The sequence below is a fragment of the Tamandua tetradactyla genome, chromosome 23 (genome assembly GCF_023851605.1).
Source record: "Tamandua tetradactyla isolate mTamTet1 chromosome 23, mTamTet1.pri, whole genome shotgun sequence".
Lineage (NCBI taxonomy): Eukaryota > Metazoa > Chordata > Mammalia > Pilosa > Myrmecophagidae > Tamandua > Tamandua tetradactyla.
In genome coordinates this window covers 24559149-24581095 of record NC_135349.1, presented here as the reverse complement: position 1 = coordinate 24581095, position 21947 = coordinate 24559149, and the positions used below count along the sequence as shown (strand labels likewise).

The following is a 21947-nucleotide window of genomic DNA, read 5'->3' as shown; positions in this document are numbered from 1 at the left end:
AGCCCAGAGCCATTCCGGTCACACACTCTGGGGTGAGGGAGTGAGGATGTGCTAGGAGCTGGGACCCTCCCCCCAAACCTGAGCCAGTAGAGAAGAGGTTGGGACCCATAGAGCTGACATGCTTATGGATGTCACTGACGGTAAAACAGTAACAGTGGCGGCCCCAGAATTTAGACAGGTGGGCAGTCTTGCTGGAGGCCGGGGCAAGGGAAACTGCGTTTGTACAGCAGGCACATTTGGAGGGACAGGGGCTAAACACCTACAGTTACCCCCTTGGGACAGCCACAGGCAGCATTTATTGGGTGCTTACTACTATGGTAAGTACTTGACACATTCACTCATTTAACCAGGACAACAGCTCTATGGGCTAGGTAAGTTCATGTGGGCAACACAAACTTCCCAGAGGTGTGTGTTTTCCTCCCTGAGGCTCCCCCTTGCACTGTGTTCCCAGACTCAGAGACACACGCTGTCCCCCAAACCCTCCTATTCGGTGCTCAGGTGAGGCTGACACTGGGGTGAGGAATTAAGAGAAGTAACAGGCTTTCCCCACTAGATGACAGCAGTGCCCAGACCTGCCTGGTGGTTTCACCTCCTCTCACCCAAGGAAAGCACAGCTCGCCCACTCCAAGCCCTCCTCCCGCCTCTTCCCACAGGTTGCGTCTGGTGCTGCAGGAAAAGGGGTCATTGGGCGAATGGCAGGCAATGGGGCTGTGCACAGGTCTCTAGACCATTTATAGAACCTTTGCTGACTCCCCTTTCTGGGTCTCAGTTTCCCCTTCTGTAGCCAATGGACTACCCCAGGGGCCCTCCCATTTTTCCTCTTGCCCCTTTTTGTCTTTTCCCTCTTTGCATCAGCCACTCCCACCCCGCTGCCCCCATCTCAGCTCGGTAAGAGTTAGCACTCCTCTGATTGGCAGTTGGGCCTATTTCAGACATGCTCCGCCCCGCCCCAGCCCAAGGACACTTCGGGGTCTCTTGGTCTCGCTACAGAAGATGCTCCAGCCTGGACATGACCTGTTGGGTGGCCCGGGGTGGGGGTGCATGGTGGGCAGGCATCTCCATGACTCCCCCAAAGCCTAGTGCCTATCTGCAGGGCGTGTGAGGTCCTCTGTCTTACAGATGGAGGCTCCTTCCCCTGCTGGGCGCTCTTCCAAGTATGAGCCCACCCACTCTCCTCACAGCAACCCTGGGAGGCAGTTGCCATGGTCAGTTTCTAGTTCCTAAAAATGGGAAAGAGAGGAGAAACTAACATCTATGGGGCCTCCCTTGGAACAACTTTCTCCTACAGGGACTTGAACCCCAGCACCTGGTTCCTGCTGTGGGATGGAGTCCAGACCCTACAGCCTTTGGGGTTTTTCAGCTGCTTCAGTTACCTCAAAAGGAATCCAGCTTCCTTCTCTTTATCAGAAAAGGCCCTTAAGAGTCAAGCAGTAAATTATCCAGTCATTCATCCATGCAATCATTAGATAAAAAAATTGAGTTCCTGGTAGGTGCTGAGCTGGGTTCCCTTGATGAAATCACTAAGGCTTGTCTCATATCTGTCCTTGGGGAAATCACGGAGGAGATAACACATGGATGCGTGTCATGTCTAGAAGGACAACTCCTGGGGGGTTGTCCACACTTCTGTCTCCACTCCTTCCTTGCCTTGAATTTATTTGTCAATCGCTTCTCATTTGGCTTTGTCCCCATCACTCCACTGAAGACACTTATGTCAATCCACCAATGACCTCCTAACTCACCAAATCTCATGATTTCTTCTCTTTTCATTCTAATCTGTCTTGGAATCAGCTTGCCTGGCTTCAAGCACATGAGACATATTCCCTAGTCTTCGGGACCCCTTTTCCTCTAGCCAGCTCAGCCTTGGACCTGCTCTTTGCTTTCTGTATCTCTCTCCCTAGGTGATCTCATCGTTTCCTGGCTTTAAATACCATCTATATGCTGGTGACTCATAAATGTATATTTCCAGCCTGGACCTCTCCCCTGCGCTTCAGACTCCTATATCCAACTTCCTGTGTGATATCTCTGTTTGTCTGTCCAAAAACATCTCACACACAAAAAAGCAAAATGGAGCTCTTGATCAGCTTCTTGCTAAACCTGCTTTTTCCCTAGCCTTTTCATCTCAGCAAATGGTCCCTCATTTCTCTTGTTGCCCTCCTGGAAACAAAGACCTAGGGATCATCCCAGATCCCTCCCAATCTCCCACTCAACATACCAATAGTCAAGACCTGATTTCCAACATCCCTCTCAATTCTGTCCAGCTCCCTCCCCTTCCATTGCCACCTCCTCCTCTAAGCCAAACCTGCATCTTGCCTGACTGATTGCAACAGCAGTTTGAACTGGTTGATTTCCCAATGTATACTCTCACGGATGAGATCCATTCCCCAACCACCAGCCAAAACGAACCAGAACATGTGGATTCACTACTTAATGGCTTCCCATTGTTCCTGGTGTGAATTCTAAACTTCTAATCCTACCCATAAGACAGGTGGCAGCTCCTGGCCAGCCATGCCCTGCAGCCCAGCCCCCACTTTTCCTTGCTAAGCACACTCCAGTCATGATGGCCTTTTGCCCATTCTTTGAATATACTAAGTTCCTGTCTGCTTCCCAGCTTCTGCATATCCAGATGTCCCTTTGTCTAGGACACCCTTGCCCCCACACCTAATCTGGTTAAGTCCTCTTCAGCTTTTAGGTTCCAGCTGAGGCAACGCCTCCTCTGGGAAGTCTCCTGAGCTCCCATAACCTTCTCACTGCCTCCTGTCGTGGTGTCAGTCATGATGAACTGGAATTGCCTGTATATATTTTTTATTCCACTTACACACACACACACACACACACACATACACACAAAAGGTTAGGAAGCAGGTCACGTTGACCTCGGACATAATTGTATCACCGCAGTATATAACTGGAATTCAAGAAATATGCACCTTTCTTTTCTTTTCTTTTTTCTTTTTGTATGCTGTATGGCGGGGGTCTTTTTCCATGTGAGTATCTCATTATTGCAGCACTATTTGTTGAAATTTTTGTTTATTGGTTTGTTTTGTTTTTTGGGAAGTGCATGGGCCAGGAATCAAACCCGGATGGTAGGCGAGAATTCTACCACTGAACTACCCTCGCACACCCTGCACTTTGCTTTTTAAATTTCACAAGAAATCCTGCAGATAGTTCCATACAAGAAAATGAAGAGCCTCCTGCTTTTATGTGGCTGCATACTATTCCACTGCATGACCATGTCATAATAGATGTAACTATCTCCTACTGATGGATGTTTGGGATGTTTCAATCTTCTTCCATTGCAAACATGCTGCAGTTATTAACCATTAACTTCTACTATTTTGCATAAGGGCTGGCATATCTACGGTATAAAATCCTAGAAGTGGAATTTCTGAGTCAAAGAGAATGTGTATCTTGTATCCACTTGTCAGATTGCTCTCCACAGAGGTGGTGGCGTAATTCCTGTGCCCATTTGCCCACAGCCTTGGCAGCGCTGGATGTTAACAGATGCTTTGATTTTTGTCCATTTGGTAGGTGACAAGCGGTATCTCAGTGTAGTTTGATTTTGCATTTCTCTTGCCTTTAAATCACAAATAATCAGTGATGTCGACAGTGCCAGGCCCAGTTTGGGGCACTGAGGACTCAGGGATAAACCAGCCTCTGCTTGGCATGGAGCTCCTTGACTGGTGGGGGAGACAGAAATGCAAGTAGGCGTTGGCAAACCATGCCAGCGGAGCTGAGCCTGGGATGACATTGGTAGCTGAGGGGTAGGGTGTTTGTGGAGATGCTCCGGGAAGCCTCCTCGGAAGAGATGACCCAGGCTGACCACTGAAGGAAGAGAGGGTAATTCCAGACAAAAGAGTTTATGTGAGCGAAGCTCACACAGGGGCCTGAGAAATCACCTTTTCTAGGAACTGCAGGTAATTCCTTTAGTGTCTGCAGGTAATTCCTTTAGTGTGTGTGCAGTGGGGAGTGAGGGCCATGAGGCCGGAGAGGGCAGGGCCCTTGTCTGAAGTCAGGTGAGGAGTTTGTTGCTTGGGGATGTTCAGTTTGGAGCAGGGCAGGAGGGGAGGCTGGCAGGGCTCAGGTGAGAAATTGCAGGCGGTGCAGGAAAGGCTGGGGGCTCTAAAGCTTCAGGAAACCAATCCTGGACCTCCTCCCCGATGAGGGAGAGAACTGGAGATGGGGGAGGGAGGGGGAAGGACAGGAGGTTGGATGTCCAAGCTTGGGCATCCCAAAAGAGAAGCCATCCCTGAGAAGGGGACGCGAACCCCTGGGGCTTGGGTAACCGGTAGAGACCCAGAACAGCCAAAGGGAGGAGGCATGGGGAAGCCACAGCCTCGGGCCTCTGTCTCCTCCCGCGGACTGGGAGGTTCTCCAGGGTAGCTCTGGGAACCTGGGGACCCCAGGCCGGCAACTGCGGGGAGCTGAGACGCCAACGGCCACCTCGCCCCACGGCCCCGCCCGCCCCTAGGTCACTGCGGATTTCGGAGTCCCGCCCACCGGCCCCGCCCCTACCGACTGTGTTGGGGGGAAAGACCAGTACCCCTCCTCCCTCTTCCGCGCTCTCTCTGCGGGGGAGGGGCGTGAAGATGCGCTGAGTGGGGGGGAGAGGATGAGCCAGCGTCGCCATGGCAACGAGGCCGGTGGTCGGGCCCCGGAGACCCGGAGAGAAGGAAGGAGAAAGGGAGGACGGGAGGCAGGGGCGGGGGCCTGGGTCTCCCGGGAGGAGTTGGGAAACACCGGGCAATTCTCACTGTTGGTTTCTGGCGGAGCTGGGAACCCGGGTGTCTGCGAGTGCGTGCACGCCAAGTTCTCCAGGGTGAGTGTGTCGGCGCGTGTCTGGGTCTGTGCATGTGTGTGAGCGTGTGCACGTGGGCACAGGCGTGTGCGCGCGGTAGTGTTTGTGCCAGACGTGTGTGCCTATGTGCACACAAGTGTGTGCCAGCCTGCGTGCCCATGAATGTGTACGTGTGTGCACGAGCACACGTGCTAGTGTGCGCTCTCGTGTGCGCTCCCTAAGGGTGCCCAGGCGGGCGCCGGCGGGCGTGCGACCCAGAGTGGGAGCGGGAGTGTCTGCCCCCGGTCCCCCGCCCCCCTTCGCCCCAGCCTGGGCCGCCCCTCCCCGCCCTCCGCCGCCAGCGCCGGCTGCATCCTCGCCTCCACCTCGCTCACCCCCTCCTCCCCGCACTTTCTCCTTCTCTCCTTCTCGGCGCACACAGCCGGACTCCGCGCTCTTCTCGCCGGCCGCCCTGGGAATCGCCGGCGGCCGCCGCCCAGCCCGCACCGCCGTCCCCCCGGGGCCGGGGCACCTGTTGGACGCACGTTGACAGGTGCCGGGGGCTGGACCGGGCGTGAGGGTGAGGGAAGGTGCGTGTGTTAGCCTGTGTGCGCCTGCGGGGGTGTCGAGCTCTCCAGCGGCTGCAATTTCTGGCTCCCTGGGGGAACCAGGCTCAGGGGCAGGCATCTGAGGCAGGGGTCCCCATCTTATGTGTGTGTGTGGGGAATCAGGCAGGCTGAGGCTGGATGGAGGGATCGTGGGTGGAGAAAGTCTAGAGGGGTGGGTGACACCCAGCCAGCCAGGCAGTGTCTGGTGCAGAGGGATGGACACAGCCTCAGAGGGACAGACAAGGGGCCTTATGGGACTGCTTGGGGGGGCGGGTAGCCAGGGCCCAGGAGCAGAGGGAAGGGCCCAGGATAAGGGGCAGGGAGTGGGATATGGACAAAGGGACAGTTTAGCGGGAAGGTGGAGCCAGGGTCTGCAGGGTCTCCCCAGCCCCTGGGGAGAAAGGCCCGGCTTTTGGAGGGCACGGGCCACCTTCTCATGACACCCAGGGAGGGCCCTGCAGACCGCCAGTGGGCGGAATCCCCCAGAGCTGCTGTTCTCTCGCATCCGTCCCCCCAGCCAGGGCTGCTGCATGAGGGGCCGCAGGGGCGACCGCATGGCCATCAACATCCGGGAGCACATGGCCATCAACGTGTGCCCCGGGCCCATCCGGCCCATCCGCCAGATCTCTGACTACTTCCCCCGCCGGGGACCAGGACCCGAAGGGGGGGGGCGGGGCCTGTGGGGAGACCCCGGCTCGCCTGGCGCCCCTGGCCCTGGCTCCCCCTGCGGCCCTCCTTGGGGCCACCACGACTGAGGATGGAGTGGAGGTGGACAGCTATGATTCCGACGATACCAGTGAGTTTGCGGGCTGGCGGGGAGGGTCCCAGGCCGTGCGGTGGGGTGGGGTGTGTGTGTGCCGGTGTGTGTGGGGGGGGGTGTCGGGGGAAGGCTGCTGGGCGCTGCGGCCACAGCTGCAGTCTGTATGACAGTTACCGCTCAGCAAGGCTCAATATTCAATATTTCTGCGGAGACACTCAGCCACCCACACAGCCTGAGTTGTGGCCGAGCCTGGGACCCAGACGCACACACACGCACATGCCCAACTCAGCCTCTTGCACACCTGCTCCCACACTGACGGAGATGCAGACACGCACATACCCCTTCATCTCCCCTGTCTGCCTGGGGCGTCTGTCACGCACCTGCCTTTACACGCTGACTCAGGCTACCTTTCCCCTCTCCCCCAGCCGCCCTGGGCACACTGGAGTTCGACCTTCTCTATGACCAGACCTCCTGCACGCTGCACTGCAGTATCCTCAGGGCCAAGGTGGGCCCCGGGAAGGGGGGTCTCCAGCCCGCTTCCCTTCCCCAGGTCTGACCTGTGCCTCTCCTGCTTTCTTGGATCTCCATACCTTGAGGGTCCAGCTCCCAGGGGCAGGGATGGATAGTGGGAAGGAAATTGGTGCCAGGAACCCACAACCCTCTTCCCTCCCCTCCAGGGCCTCAAGCCCATGGATTTTAATGGCCTGGCTGACCCCTACGTCAAGCTGCACCTGCTGCCTGGAGCCTGCAAGGTAAGGGCCTCCTCCCTCACCTGGCCTGGCTTTTGGGCCTGCCTTCAGGCCCCAGCCCTGCCCGCATCCCTCTGGGGCACTTGGATCCCAGACTCTTTATGTCTACCCCACAGGCCAATAAACTGAAAACCAAGACTCAGAGGAATACGCTGAACCCCGTGTGGAACGAGGACCTGAGGTACAGCGGCATCACGGACGACGACATTACCCACAAGGTGCTCAGGTGAGGGCCCCAGCTGCCCTGTTCCTGAGGATTCCAGCCCTGCACCTCCCTTGGGAGAACTGACCCTGGGCCCCGACCTCCCTGTTTCTCTGCCGCTCAGGAGCGATCGGTGGCCCTCATCATCCCCTTTGGCAGCAGGCCAGGATGCTGCTCCAGCATCCCTGCCCCCTGCAGCTCTCTAACCCCTCCCCTGCCCATGGGCCCACCGCTCCCTGCTTCCTCTCTGCCAGCACGAGTCCTGCTCATCACGTGAGGCTCAGCTCAAAGCTCTGCCTTCTCCTGAAGTTGTCCCTGGTCACTGAAATCCCTTCCCAGAGCCCCGGATGTAAGCCAGGTCTATGCAGCTGAGCAGCTTCCCATCCCACACCCTGCATCCCCCTGAAATCTCTAGGGGGGGAAGTCTTCCAGGGCAGGGAACAGACTGGCCTGGGAGAGAGAATTGTGGGGAAAGCATTCCCTCAAGGGGAGGCGAGAGGTCAGCAGAGCCCGGCTCTTGCACTGACCTCGCCATGGGGAGCCAGGGAAGGGTTGCCATCAGGGAGGGGTCATGGCCAGGGCTGCATGTTTGAGACCTCACCTTGGCACTGGGCCTGGGGGTAGACTGGTGGGGGAGGCCAGAGGCAGAAACCAGGAAGGCATTGAGAAGGAGGCCTAAAAAGACTTACCCTTACTGAATGCTTGCTAGCACCTAGACTGAGCATCCATTGATTTCACTGGACCCTCACAATAGCTTTAACTGGTGACCCCTCATTAGCTCCATTTTCTAAATGGGAATTGAGGTTGAGGGAGGGAGGTCAGTGACCCACCCAAGGTCACACAGGGAGCTTACAAATGGCAGAGCTGGGATTTGATCTCCCTGTACATTGCACAGCTGCTCAACGGAGTGGCCATAGCCGGAGCTGTGGAAAGGGATGGAGGGAAGTGAAAACAATCATTTCTTCATCTTGGGGCACCCAGGTTCCTCAGGCATGCCAGAGGTGGTGCGGGGTCCTTGTCTGGCTGCCCAAGGCTCCTCAAGGCCCTTCTAGCTCTTTGTCTGAATCTGTGACCTACCCCTACCGTGCTCAGTTGCATGCTGACTACAGGCCGTCATGGGAGGGGGTGGCCCCCAAGGCCCGAGGGCATCCAGGAGTAGCTGAGAGGGCCTGATGGACCAAGGAGTCTGGGCAGCTGGACAGGGCAGGACAGAGAACAGGGGTAAGTGTTCTGTCTAGAGCTCCAGGCCCACAGCCATTGTGAGGAAGCTGGTTTTGCGGAGGCGGCGTTGAGAAATTTTAGGGCAGAGCTGGGACCTGCCTCAGGTCCCCAGTCCCATCTGAGGATCTTCCTCCTACACTAGAGCAGGGTTCAGGTACTCCGGGGGCCCTGAGCCTGACCCTGTAGTTTCCGGCCAGGATCTCTGTCTGTGACGAGGACAAGCTGAGCCACAACGAGTTCATCGGGGAGATCCGCGTGCCCCTCCGCCGCCTCAAGCCCTCAGAGAAGAAGCATTTTAATATCTGCCTCGAGCGCCAGGTCCCGGTCTGTGGGGTGGGGATGCAGGGGTGCCAGGGGAAGGGGGCCCTTGGAGAGACCAAGTTTCCAGAAACTTCTCTCTGCCCCCTCAGCTGGCCTCACCCTCTTCCATGTCGGCAGCGCTGAGGGGCATCTCCTGTTACCTGAAGGAGGTGAGGCACTCACAGGGACTGTACCTGGGCTAGGGGTGTGTGTGTGGAGGATCAGACTGAGCCCTACCTACCCCTCTGCAGCTGGAGCAGGCTGAGCAGGGCCCTGGGCTGCTTGAGGAGCGCGGCCGAATCCTGCTGAGCCTCAGCTACAGCAGCCGACGCCGGGGGCTGCTGGTGGGCATTGTGCGCTGTGCCCATCTGGCTGCCATGGATGTCAACGGCTACTCTGACCCCTACGTCAAGACGTGAGCCCTTGTCCTCCCTGGAAGGCCAGCCTCCCTGGGAAGCCTGACCCCTCTGGGACCTGGCCAGTCCTTGAACCTGCCCCTCTCCACCACCAGGTACCTGAGGCCAGACGTGGATAAAAAATCTAAGCATAAGACGTGTGTGAAGAAGAAGACCCTAAATCCAGAATTTAACGAGGTAAACGGGCAGGGGCCAGAACCCAGGTGGGCTGGAGGTGGAGGGGGTCGGGGCCTGCCAGCAGGTACGGCTTGCTTGCCCGGTCCCCAGGAGTTTTTCTACGAGATGGAGCGCTCTGCTCTGGCCACCAAGACCCTGGAGGTCACAGTCTGGGACTACGACATCGGCAAATCCAACGACTTCATTGGTGAGGGGAGGAGCCAGCTGGGTGGTGCTGCGGGTGGCTAAGGGGCAATTGACAGGGCCCTGACTTGGTGGCCTATGCCTGCTCCTCAGGTGGCGTGTCCCTGGGGCCAGGAGCCCGGGGGGAGGCCCGGAAACACTGGGATGACTGTCTGCAGCAGCCAGACACAGCACTGGAGCGCTGGCACACCCTAACCAGCGAGCTGCCCCCAGCGGCCGCACTGCCCTTGGCTTGAGGGGGCTGGCAGCCTCTAGCACTCGCCTGTCAAGCGTTGCACGTTTACACGGGGTGGGAGGTCCCTGCCCCGCACTTCCTGTCTTATTTTTGTGAGAGTCTCTGTGACCGTGGGTGTGTCTTCTCGTGAGGGACTGTGGAGATCTATATTCACATATGCAAACCTCCTGCCTGACTTGCTATTATATGGAAATATGCAAACCACTGTCCTCAGTGCCCCCACCCCAGGCCTGGCTGCTGCTCCTCCCTCCTGCCTCTCCAGGCTGCCCGGCCCCCTCCCTCCTAGGGAGGAGGTCGGATTGGGAGGGGTTCGGAGGAGGAGAATGTTTCCCAAAAAGGAATGACAAGAAACAGTAAAGAGCCACATCTTTAATATAGTCTTCGTTAATAAAACTAGCCCTGTACAGCTGCCCTCTTAAAGGGGTGCCCACTGCAAGGGGGCTCTGCCTCCTGAGGGGTGGCAGATGCTCCCCAGCACTCCTTTAATAATTGTCCCCTGGGTGGGGCTGGGATGTGGGACAGGGTTTGCCTTCCCTGATGAGGGCCCTGCCTTCCCAGGGGACATCTGTGCATGTTTACGCCTTTTCTGATTGTGTCAGTGGCCGAAGCATGGCAACTGGGTGTCAATAAACGCCTCTGAGGAAGCTGGGCACGTGTGCGCGAACAAAGGGTTGGGAGGGTGGCGGGGGCAGGTGGTGGTCACTCCGGGATGTCGATCACCAGGTCATCATCCCCGTCCAGGGCATCGTCCCCACTGCCTGTGTCGCTGAACATCTGCCGAGGGACGGTGCTCAGGATCGTGGGAGGAGGCATCTTGGGAGGGGGCAGCGGGGCCAGGGCTGCCCCCACCCCGGCCCCGGAACCCCGACCAGGGAAGGTCAGCGGCCCTCCCACAGGGCAATCGGGGGGTCCTACCGCCATCTGCAGCAGGGGTAGAAGAGAAGGGAGGGGCTGGTCAGGGAGGCCCTGGGAGCTCTGGCAGGCTGGATGCTGCCCCTTCGAAAGCAGTTTTGGGGGCCAGGGCAGAAGCAAAGGCACATTCAAGGGGCAGTGGAAACAGCCTGGCCAGCCCACTCTGGAGCCTAGGGCCTGCCCCCACCACAGCCCCTTCAGAGTCCCAAACCAGCAAGTGCCTGGGGGTGAGGGGTGGTGATGGAAGAAGTGATGGTGGAAGGGGGCGTGGTATGTCTTCACAGGAAACAGGGAGGGAAAGGCTGGACCTTGCCCTCGCCAGGGAGGCACCTTGGCTGCCCCTGTAAGAGCAGTAGAGTCAGCCCGGAGTGCCTGCCTGTCTGCCTCCTGGGTACCTGATACTGCCCACTGCCACTGGCTTCCTCTCCCTCCTCCTCCTCCTGCAGGACTAACTGGTCCAGAGGAGGGTATCACAGGCTCCCTGAGCTGGGGCCCCGGCAGCCTCTTCACCCCCGCCCCCGCCTTCTGAGGCCTCTACTTCTTCTACCTTGGATGGCCCCTCCTTGGGATCCCCACAGCCACTAGCCTAGGCCGGGCCCTCCTCTCCGCTCACCTGTGCTAGCTCACCTGTGCTACGGTATAAGCCTCCTAACTGGACTCCCTGCCTTCAGCCTCTCCCCGAGCCAGCTCCTCCTCCTCCTCATTGCAGCCAGAGGGATCTCTCTAAAACACAAACCTGAGCATGTCACTCTCCTACTCGTGGCCCTCAGGACTCTTGCTGCCCTTGGGACAGGCAGTGCAGCGGGCTTGATGACAGGCTGGGCCCTCCACCTGCAGGATCCTCCTCTATCTGCCAAAGTCCTGCTGTGTCCTCTAAGGCTGTGAAATGGCTTCTGTCCTGCCCAATTTTCCAGCCCCTCCCCTGCCGGGTCAGGTCTCTGGGCCTCAGTGTTGGCCCTTGGGCTTGGCCTGTGGGTACAAACTGTGTTCTGAGCACCTACTGTGTGCCAGGGGATCTCAGTTAATGATCTAACCTCCCTGGGAGGGAGGTGATCCACCAGAGGAAGAAACTGAGGCTTGGAAATGGAAGTTCTAAGGATGAGGACAGATAGGAGGCCCCTCTCACAGGCAGCCTTGCACCTGATGCCAGGCACTGTGAGCACACAAGGGAGCAGACGCATTAGTACAGCTGCATGATGAATGTCCCCTCCCCTGGCCACCACCTGTCCATTTCAACTCCATGCCCTGTGTCCTACCCTTGCCTGGACTTAGTCGATGGCCTCCTCATGGACCCCCAATAGCAGCTCAGGTTTATGTCTGGCTGACAGGGATCAGGTGCTGGGCAGAGTGTTTCCCATCCCTGGGCTCATTTCTGCTCACAGTGACTTGAGTCCACCTGATGGAGATGGAAGCTGAGGCCCACAGGTTTCAAGGCCATGCCTGAGACTACACGATGAGTGGAGAGGCTGATGAGATGCAAAACCAGGTCTGGCTCAGGCCCAACCTCTTTCCTAACCTCTTCCATTTTCACAGCTTGTCTTCCTCTGCTTATCTTGCTACCTCCAATCTTTTCACACCAAGTCACTCAGAAACTTCTAGCAACTCCTACTCCCCTTACACCAACAAGTCAACTCCTGGTTCTGGGCACTGAGGCCTTCTATGCTCCAACCCCATCCTATCTTTCTTTCCAGTGCTGTTCTCTCATCACTCCTACTCTGGCCCAAACACACACTTTGACCAGGTCTCCCAGTCTTCATTCTCACTGTCCCCTCAGCCTGCAATATCTAAAAGCCCACTGACCCTGGGCTCAAATGTTATTTTATTTTATTTTTAGCATTCCCTGGTCCATCCCCTCACCCCATGTGCAACAACTGATTTGGGTCCTTTTCCCAGCTGACATTTTCTCTCATGCATGCAGAGAACTTAGCTACTTGACATTCCTCTCCTTTGGGAACCGTCCACAACCAGAACTCCTCAAACTCCTCACACCCACCCCACCCCCTACCTCAATCCACCTACTCCAGGCTTTGCTTGACTCCATCTGCTCCGCTGTCCCACCCTCTCAGGGCAGAAGCAAAAATCTCCAAGGAGGGTGAAGGGCCGGTATCATTTTCCAGGTGCAAGGTCACGGCCCCACAAGGGAGCAACGGGCAGAGCTGGAACATGTACTCCAGAATGCAGAGTTCTGACCACCACAGACAAGGCTCCCATTTCACTTCTGGCTCTAGAGCATTGAGCCTACAGCCCGCCAAACTGAGAGGTGCTCAGCCTTTTTCCTTTTCAACTTTGACGAGTTGGAAGGGGTCGCAGAGGACACTGTGCCTTCTATGTCCTCAGCTGGCTCCCCCTCACCTCCCTGGGGCCAGTCCTTAGCTCTCTCTTCTCCTCCCTGGTCCAACATTCTCCCCTGGGAATCCCAGGCTCACATACCCTGCTGACAGCTGACATTTTCAGATAGCTCCAGAACCAAACTCCTCCTCTTCTCTCCAAAACCTGCTCCTCCTTTAGTCCTCCCCATCTTAGAAAAAGAAACTCCACTTTCTCAGATGCTCAGGCTAAGAACCCTGGAGTCATCCTTGACTCTGCTTTCTCACAGCCCAGAGGTGGTCTTTCAAGAAATCCTGCATGCATCTCAATCCTGAACCCTTTCCATGGCACCTGGAGTACTGCAGTGGCATCTTCCCTAGTCTCCCTGTTTTTACCAATCCTCTGGCCCAGTCTATTCTCATCATGGCAATCCCAGCAATTCTTTTGCAGAGTGTAAATGAGATCAGATGTCTCCCCCTACTCAACCTTCGCACATGGTGCCCCATTTCATCCATCCTTTACAATGTTATGAGGCCCTGTTTGGTCTTATCCCTTGGTCATTTATCTGAACTCCTCTCCCCTCCGATATCCCCCTCTCACTTCCCTCCAGCTACACAAGCCTCCTTCTCAGTCCATGAGCAAGTCAGACATGTGGTCTCCTCAGAGAACTGGTTTTTCCCTATGACTGAAACACTCCCAGAGAGCTGCTTGGCTTGTTCTCGTTTCCTTGAGGTCTCTAAACAACATCCCGGCAGCCCCCCACCCCAATCGTTAATGCCAGCCCCCATCCACTGGGTGCTTCCTAGCCTTTTGACTTGACTCCAGTTTTCTCCATTGCCACTTCTTTACCTTGCCTATTTTCTGCCTTTCTTGCTAGAATGTGAGCTCTGTTGCGACAGGGATTTTTTGGTCTGTTAGTTCACTATTGCATCTGCAGCATCTAGGCCAGTGCCTGACACATAGTAGGTGCTCAATAAGCACTTGCTGATTAAATTTAGTTTGAATGTTTATAGATGCAGAATTAGAGACCTAGAAGGTCAAAGAGACCTGCTGAAGGTCATGTGGATTTTAACTGGTGGAGCCTTGATTTGATTCTAGATCTCCTTTCCTTGTCCGGGCTGCCTGGCATCACAAAACATCCTCAACATGTGAAAGAAAACCAAGCCTTCTGCTACTGCCTACACCGCAGCAGTCTCAGGGCTGAAGCCCAGCATCCTCAACCTAATTCCCCAAGGCTGGTTCTGCCCCTGCCGTGCCTCCAACAACAAGCCTGTGAGCCAGGACTTCTCTGATCCATCCCATACCCTGCCATGTATTGGGTTGGGAAGGGTTTCAGCAGCCCCAAATCAATGAAAGTTCTGGGATAGGCCCCCAGCCCCTGTCTTGAGCCTCCCTTGTGGCTATCCTCCTGCTCTTCTGACCCCTCCCTGGGGTCCCCAAATCAGGGTACCTTGAGTTTCCGGGGCAGGCGGGGCCGTTTCTCCCGCTTGGGCCTCAGGGGGCTGGGCTCGGGCAGCTGCAGGGCCAGGTAATCAGAAGGGAATGGGGGATAGGTGGGAGAAGCCAGCTGCAGTGGCAGGAGTAGGGGGATGGAGATGAGAAATGGGGTGGATTGGGGTGAGGGGTGAGGGGTGAGGGGAGAAATGCAAATAGGAGGAAGAATGGAAAAACAAAAGATATGGTGATGAGTGTGGCTCCCCCTGGCTCCTGAGAGAACAGAAGGGGAGGGGACAGCAGCAGGACTTTGTCCTGGAGTCTGTTCTCCAGTCAAATCTGTCCCACATTCCTATACCAGAGAGGAAGTAGGCAACCCCGATGCACACCTTCCAAGGGGTGCTTGTTGGCCACACCCAGACAGGTGTCCCCACAGCTGGGTTGGTGTCACCCCGAGGGCCTGGCCCCTCTGCCCAAATGATGCCACCTATTCCCAGGCATCTTAGTTCACCACCTCCCACCCTGGACCCCAACTCACCGAGCTCAAGTATGGGGAGGGGGCCCCAGACGCCTGAAGGGGAAACCCTGTTGAAGGAGGCAGGGAGAGGCTGGAGGGGGAGGGGGCACCCCCTAGTGGAGGGCTTCTCTTCCTGGAGAAATGACAGGGGAGAGGGTCAGAAGTAGCTAGGAAGTCCAAGTACCATACCCTCTGCCCTCCCCCAGAGAGAGGAATGCTGGCTGCTTCTCACCTCTTGGGAGCCGAAGTATCCGATGACAACTTGGGTGTCCCCTCTGTCTCGCTGTTATCTGAAGATGCAGTGGCATCTGAGTCTGTAAGAGGGCAGGGCTGGTCAACGGGGGGGTGGGGGGTGGGGGGGGGTGGGGGGGTGGGGGGGTGGGGGGGGGTGGGGAGTCCCAGTCTACCTAGAGAAATGTAACCTCAGCTCTACAGAAAGGCTCCAGGGAAATGTGACTCCCAAACATGTGCTACTTTGGGGACACCCTCAGTTTTCCTGGCTTCTTAAAAGGTCCCTTACAACCTACTTCCTGCCCTGAGTCCTCCAGGATAATATGTTAGTCAGGAATTTCCTGTGTGCTGGGCTCAGTGCAGGATGCTTATTTTACCACCTCTCTTCATTTTCACACTTGTTCAAGGAGGAAGGTAAGGTCACACCTTGGTGTTCCAGATAGGCCACTGAGGCTCAGAAAGCAGGCTTGAACCCTGCTCTGTGACTCCTTATCCAGCTGTCCTCAGCTCTCTCATTTGCCTCTAAGCTGCAGCTCCTCCCTCTGCTGCACTCTCCATATCAAAGTCCTGTTATTCCACCCCCCCCCCAGTCTCTCCTACTTTTTATTATTTTTATTTATTTATTTATTTTTTTAACATGGGCAGGCACCGGGGATGGAACCCGGGTCCTCTGGCTCTCCTACTTTTTAAATTCACCATCCCACTACCCACCCCTCCATTCAGAATGCCACAAAGTCAGGCCATCACCAAATCAAAAACGCCTGCTAAGCAATCTCACCTCATCCTGCCACCCACTGTCTGCTCCAATCCTAGAAGGAACTGAAACATAAACCTCCCAATGATGTCCCTCACTTGCTTCTTAATTTGGCTTCAACCTACCTTTCTGGTCTCACAACAAAACTGTATTCTTCATATCACATCAACCTACTTCCTCAAATAAGAATTTCCCAATTCCGTGCCTCTGCCTAAAAAGTCTGTCATTCATTTAATAATTGCTACACATAATATATGCCATTTCCAATTTTTCTGCCCAGATGGTCCTTTAAAAAGCCACCTACTCTGTGAAGTCTCCCAGCACCCCTCAGGCCAGGTGATTGATTGCTGGCTGCCCCAAAGTTCTCTACTCTCACTTGGTATGCCTCTCCTTACACCGTGCTGAGAAATGCTATGTGGAGGTGTCTTCCCAACCACTGCAGGTTTCTCCAGATGTAAGTGGTGGCTTACATCTCTGGTTATTCCTCCCCAGAGTGGGTTAACACCCTGCCTATGAACATGCTAGGTTCTCTTATGCCACGTGTCCTGAAATTCCCTCAAATGGGAAGTTAAATGAAAGCACTTAATAGACAGAGGGAATGAGAGGCTAGAAAAAAAAAACTTTTTACCAAGACCTAAGTGACATGGCCTCTGCCTACCTTTCTTCTTACCTACTGTCTCCCTATTAAAAACCAACGAGTGGGTACTGTGCGTTCCAATGAAAAGTGATGTACAAAAACAAGCAGCCTGTCTGGTGGTAGTTTGCTGATTCCTGCTCCAAACCAGTATTTAAAGGCACTGTGGAAAGAAATAACTGTACCTGGCCCAGTTTATGAGGGACCTACCCTGGAAAAGGGCCACAAATACCCACCTGAGGAATGTTTTTCAATTGTGGGTCTCAAACAATTAGTCATGAAATCAACTTATTGGTTTGTAACCAACATTAAAAGGAGAGATCAAAAAGGCAGTCTAAAAATTATCAGCACGAATTTCATATAGCAATCTTAGCACTGTCTCACTGACCTTTTTTTTTGTTCGCTTTTTATTTTTTGAACTTTATTTTATAAGTAGTTATGTGGGGACTCAGGAGGTCATGTAAAATATACTGTTAATGGTAAGTAGTGTTCAAATGCTTTGAAAAATACTACTATATATGCTTCAGCCCTTCTCATCTTCAAACATGCCCAATCATTCTTAATGTAAGGCATCTGCATTTCCCTCTGCCTGACAGACTCTTATCCGTATCATCACAGGCTGGGTTTCTTCTTATAATTTAGATCCAACCTCAAATATCACTCCCGAAAGAGGCTCTTCTTGACCATTTTTCAAGAGTTGCCTCCCACCTGCTTTTGCATGGTCCACAAGCTTAGAACAGCTTTTACATTTTTAAATGATTGGGAAAAAAATACCAAAAGAAGTAACATTTCATGACATTTGAAAATTATATACGAAATTCAAATCTCAGTGCCTGTAAATAAAATTTTATTAAAATGCAGCCATTCTCATGTGTATGTCCCACACATCTAAAGCATCAAAAAATGTCTATCAACTCCTGCTCTACTCCCATCACTACTGTATAGCCCTCCTTTTATTCCTTTCAAAGCCCTCACCACTATCTAAAATTCTAGCATATTTCTTTGTTAATGTGTCCCCATTACACTCCAACTAGAATATAAATTATACAAGACCACGGGCTTTGACCATTTTGGTTATCATATATTCCCTGGGCCAAGCACAGGGCCTTAAATAGATGATCAATAAATACCTGAATGAATGAACGAATGCTAAAGGCAGAGGGCTAGCAACTAGGTTTAAGGAATTTTTGGAAGCTGCATCAGTCTCCACAGCCTAAAAACAGGGGACCAGGAAGCTTGCTGAAGTGCTAGAAGCCATGTTTTCCACCAACTTTTCATGACCATGCTCACCAGAAGAGTCTTCATCCACATTCTCATACTGCAAAAGTCGATCTAAGAGGAAACTGAAGAGATGGGAAGAACAAAAGCGTTAATTCCCTTCTTAGCAATGCTCTCCAGGGTCTTCGACCATCCTAGCTGACCAGTCGGATACCAGGAACAGGCCCAAGGTATCTGTGGTCCTATTCCAGGAGAGAGCCCCATGTAGATCCACAGCTCCTCCCACACCGCACCACCCCACCCCCAAACGTGTCTCACCTCTTGTCCCTGGACACCTTCAGCAATTTCCTCTGTGCCTTCCTCAGCTCCTCCTGGAAACACTCGTGTTCCTGTACCACATACAAAGTGGGCGCTGAACCAATGGCCATCCCGTAAAGGGCTCTGGGACTCAGCAACAGCTCGCCCCAATCCCTTTGCAAATGGGTAAACTGAGATCCTATCAGGCCCCACACCCTACAACCTCCCCACCCCAGCACTCACATAGATGAGAAACTTGAGCTTCCGCTTCAGATTTCGGTATTTCTTCTTGTAATCCACCTCGCCGTCCGCCGGCCCATTCATGACTCCCCGGAGCAGCGCCCCAGCGTCAGGAGTCCCGCTACCCAGAGCCGGCCGGTCAGTACGATCTCGCACACTTCGACTTCCGGAGACTGTGCCAGGCTGTGTCCCAAGACTACAACTCCCGGCGTACCCCGCGCCCAAGATGCCTAATCGCACAGGCTGCCTTCCTGGGGAATACCGGGAAAGGAGCGTCGCATCCAGTGGCTATGCTGAAGATGGCGTCGCAGCGGCGCGATGACGCCACAAAGATGGCGGACGGTGGAAGGTTCTGTTACTTTTTCTCAACTTACTTAGAGGTTTGAAGCTACAGAAAGACTTCCCTTCCAACCCAGAGATTCCGAGTCTTTTGGTGAGGACCCCCCTTTTCTTCTTCCTTTCTAAATAACAGCGGTTTACTGGCGTCCGACCACGGATAGAGGCAACGTCGCGGGTTGTTAACGTCACAGCCAAGCTTGCCGGCGCCGAAGAAGATTCGAACAAGAATCTTAAGAAAAGATTCGTTTTAAGAAAGGGAACGAGTCGCGAGACCCTCCAACTGCCTAGAGGAAGCAAATTTTGTCTGGCAAAGTTATCGGCCCAAGCGGCCCGCGACCTAACGGTCGTCCCTCGCCACACGGTGCCAGACACTGCGCTTGCGCGACCTCCTGTCAAACGCGCTGACGGAGGCCAAGAAAAAAGGCGGGAGTCGCCAATCCCGGGTGGAGCAAAATGGCGCGGGAGAGCGAGATGCAGGAATTCATCCGTAGCTTGTTCCGAGGCCGCCCGGATCTCAGGTGCACTGGGGGTTGGAGTTGGGGCTCGAAAGGGCAGGGGCGGGACGAGGACTCGGTCTTGACATCATGTCTCCGCAGCACGCTCACGCACTCCATCGTGCGGCGGAGGTTTTTGGCTCATGCGGGTCGCGACCATCTGGAACCCAAGGAGAAGCAGGCACTGAAGCAGCTAGTGGAGGAGGAGCTACTGAAGATGCAGGTGTGGGCACGAGCCTGGGACGCGGGAGGCGGGGTTTGTTGCCGAGGAGGAGGAGTCTGGGGGTAGGGTGGGCACGTTTTGCTCCCTTGATGCATACACAGGTGGATGAAGCCGGTGCTAGGGAGAAGCTGGACTTTAGGAAGAAGAAGAGGCCTCCCACCCCCTGCAGTGATCCAGAGAGAAAAAAGTTCCGCTTCAATTCAGAGTCTGGTTAGTGCCTCCTTCCTGCTGTTAGCGCCTTCTGCATTGTTGGTTCGTTTGAAAAGTATTTATTGAGCAGCTACTATATCCCTAGATATGAGGTGATGAGGCAAGACCAGTGAGTCAGGAACCAAGAATTGGATGGACATGTAGTTATGTTTCCTGCCTCCCCTCCCTCCACCTGTCCGCAGAGTTAGAGGCAACCTATCCTAAGTGGAGGAACCTGTCCTAACCCTTCTTTCTCTCCATATTCCAGAGCCCATCTCCACAGCCTCCAGCCCAGAGTGCTTCCGGCCCCCCGCAAAGAACGGGATGGCAGCAGCAGAAGTCAGTTCAGCCGAGGAGGAGAGTTCAAGGCGAACCTCAAAGAAAGCAATCGAAGAGAGCAGTGATGAAGACGAACAGCAGAGGGACCTGCCTGCAAAGGCAGGATTAGAGAAGGAGGTGGTGAAGGAGAGCAGTGAGGAGGAGGGCTCTGTCAGAATGAGTAAGGTTTGGAAGGAAGAGAGCAGCAAGGAAGAGGAGAATGAAGAGGAAGAGGAAAAGGAATCCAAGGGCAGGGCAAGGAAGAAGACTGTGACAAAGAACAAGCAGGTGCCAGGCAAGGCTTCAGCCAATAGGAAGCAGACCAGAGAGGAGAATGAGGACTGTGAGGAGGAACCTGCCCAGAGGGCAGGAAAGAAGGGGGAGGGAAAGCAATGCACTAAAAGCCACCAGGAAAATAAAAAGGAGAGTGAGGAGGGGCAGACCCTAGCCAAGAAGAAAGAGAACAGAGAGGAGGAGAACTGGAAACCTGGAGCCTGGAGCAATGGAGAGAATAGGCCAGCTCAGGAGGAGAGGAGCTATAAGCAGAAAAGCAGGGTGGGGAGACTGATTGGAACCTTGCATGGAGAGAAGGAAAAAGAGACAGCACAAAATGGGGATGACAGTGAGGGAGATGAAAAGCCCCTGGTGCAGGGAAAGAACAAGGATATAACCCAGTGCAAGAGTGGGGAAAGGCAGAGTGGAAGCAGTGAGGAGGACGGGGCAGACAGCTGGAAGGAGGTGAGCCCAATTGTGAAAGGCACTAGAAAGGCAGTTAAAGCAGGCAGTATCAGTGGTGAGGATAGTGATTTGGAGAGGGAGGTGAGTGACAGCGAGGTGGTGGGGAAGCCCAAGGAAGAAAGGAAGAACCGCTCTTCTAAGAAGAGCTCCAAAAAAGGCAGGACACGAAGCTCCTCTTCCTCCTCCTCAGATGGAAGTCCGGAGCCCAGAGGTGGGAAGGTAAGGGTGAAGATGGGGTGGGAGGCTATGTCATTAGGGAAGAGGCAAACCCTGATGCAGGTTCAGCAGGCTTGGCCTTCAGCTGCTGTTTTTCCTTGCCAGGCCAACTCTGGTCGCCATGGTGAGGACCACCCCGCTGTGATGAGGTTAAAGCGATACATCCGGGCCTGTGGTGCCCATCGCAACTACAAGAAGCTGCTGGGCTCCTGTCGCTCACACAAGGAGCGCCTGAGTGTCCTCCGGGCAGAGCTGGAAGCTCTGGGCATGAAGGGTGAGGTTGGGCATGACCTGGGAGCTACAGGGGGTGGCCTAGGCTGCAGTGGTGGAGAGGATCACTAGCCCCTTCTGTCCCAGGTAACCCTTCCTTAGAGAAATGTCGGGCCCTGAAAGAGCAGCGAGAGGAGGCAGCTGAGGTAGCCTCCTTGGACATTGCCAACATCATCAGCAGTTCAGGTGAGGGGCTGCTTCTCACTTCCCTAGAAGCAGATGGGACTTGGGCTTTCTGAGATAATTTCCTGTTTTCACTTTATCCCAGGCCGGCCACGGAGACGCACAGCCTGGAACCCTTCAAGAGAAGTGCCCTCAGGAGAGCTATACCGCAGGACCCTGGACTCAGAGGAAGAGCTGCCCCACCCCCCGCCCCCAGACTGGTCACACATGCGTGGCATCATTAGTAGCGATGGCGAGAGTAACTGAGCTTCCTCCATCCCCCAGAAGGGACCCCGCTCATTTGTACAAAGCACATACAGCAGCCCTGGCTGCTTCCACTATGTGCCTATACATGGTGGAAGCAGCTTTCTCTGGAGGAGATTTGTCGCCAGCCCCAGAGACCAAGTTGTTAGGACCCTGTTTCTTGGCTTCACGTTAATTTAAGGTATTTACAGGGGTTTATTTCTTTAAGACTTAATAAAGGAGTGTTTGTTGTCATTTAATCAAAACTGGTCCCCTATTCTCGTCCCTTGCACCCTGGGCCAGGACTTGGGTAGGTTCCCATTCATTCCCCAGGTTCTCCGAAGAAGTACTAGTCTCTTACCCTGCCATCCAAAGTTTGCCCACAGGTCCCTATCAGAGGACGGCATGGCCACTTGTTCTATAGCCTGCCAGGGGGCCTTTGGTTCCAAGGATCAACTGTCTAGTTGAGTGGAGGATCTGAGTAGCTGGCTTTAAGAAGAATTTGAGGCAAAAATGATTTGGGGACAGCTGGTGCTTATGTCTTCCTTTCCCCTCTGTTGGTAAATAGCCCCTTAGTCCACAAACT

The 21947-nt window shown here is 54.7% G+C and overlaps 3 protein-coding genes across 8 annotated transcripts; 2 read left to right on the top strand and 1 right to left on the bottom strand.

Moving 5' to 3' along the window:
• On the top strand, positions 1-10281 carry DOC2A (double C2 domain alpha). Its single transcript, XM_077141294.1, is given in 14 exon segments — positions 1-371; positions 3426-3524; positions 5217-5327; positions 5900-6044; positions 6046-6178; positions 6568-6647; positions 6820-6894; positions 7008-7117; positions 8512-8638; positions 8725-8784; positions 8866-9029; positions 9126-9207; positions 9298-9394; positions 9484-10281. Coding segments are annotated over 11 exon segments (1203 nt in total). The 5' UTR covers positions 1-371; positions 3426-3524; positions 5217-5327; positions 5900-5912; the 3' UTR covers positions 9627-10281.
• On the bottom strand, positions 9980-19248 carry INO80E (INO80 complex subunit E). Of its 5 annotated transcripts, none has more exons than XM_077141303.1 (8): positions 18173-19245; positions 17951-18021; positions 17705-17757; positions 15028-15109; positions 14817-14928; positions 14295-14411; positions 11165-11260; positions 9980-10399 (listed from the first exon to the last, which is right to left on the bottom strand). In XM_077141303.1, exons 1-7 carry the CDS (start codon positions 18251-18253, stop codon positions 11186-11188), a joined length of 591 nt encoding a protein of 196 aa, XP_076997418.1. In that variant the 5' UTR covers positions 18254-19245; the 3' UTR covers positions 9980-10399; positions 11165-11185. The 5 variants fall into 5 exon arrangements, with proteins under 5 accessions (XP_076997418.1, XP_076997415.1, XP_076997416.1 ...); XM_077141302.1 differs by lacking the exon at positions 9980-10399 and adding an exon at positions 10433-10546; XM_077141300.1 differs by lacking the exon at positions 11165-11260 and having other exon boundaries at positions 9980-10546; positions 18173-19247.
• Positions 18428-21947, top strand: HIRIP3 (HIRA interacting protein 3). Of its 2 annotated transcripts, XM_077141293.1 has the most exons (7): positions 18437-19026; positions 19105-19225; positions 19327-19435; positions 19683-20689; positions 20792-20960; positions 21044-21142; positions 21225-21749. In XM_077141293.1, the coding sequence occupies exons 1-7, from the start codon at positions 18962-18964 to the stop codon at positions 21383-21385; spliced, it is 1731 nt and encodes a 576-aa protein (XP_076997408.1). In that variant the 5' UTR covers positions 18437-18961; the 3' UTR covers positions 21386-21749. The 2 variants fall into 2 exon arrangements, with proteins under 2 accessions (XP_076997407.1, XP_076997408.1); XM_077141292.1 differs by having other exon boundaries at positions 18428-19225; positions 21225-21947.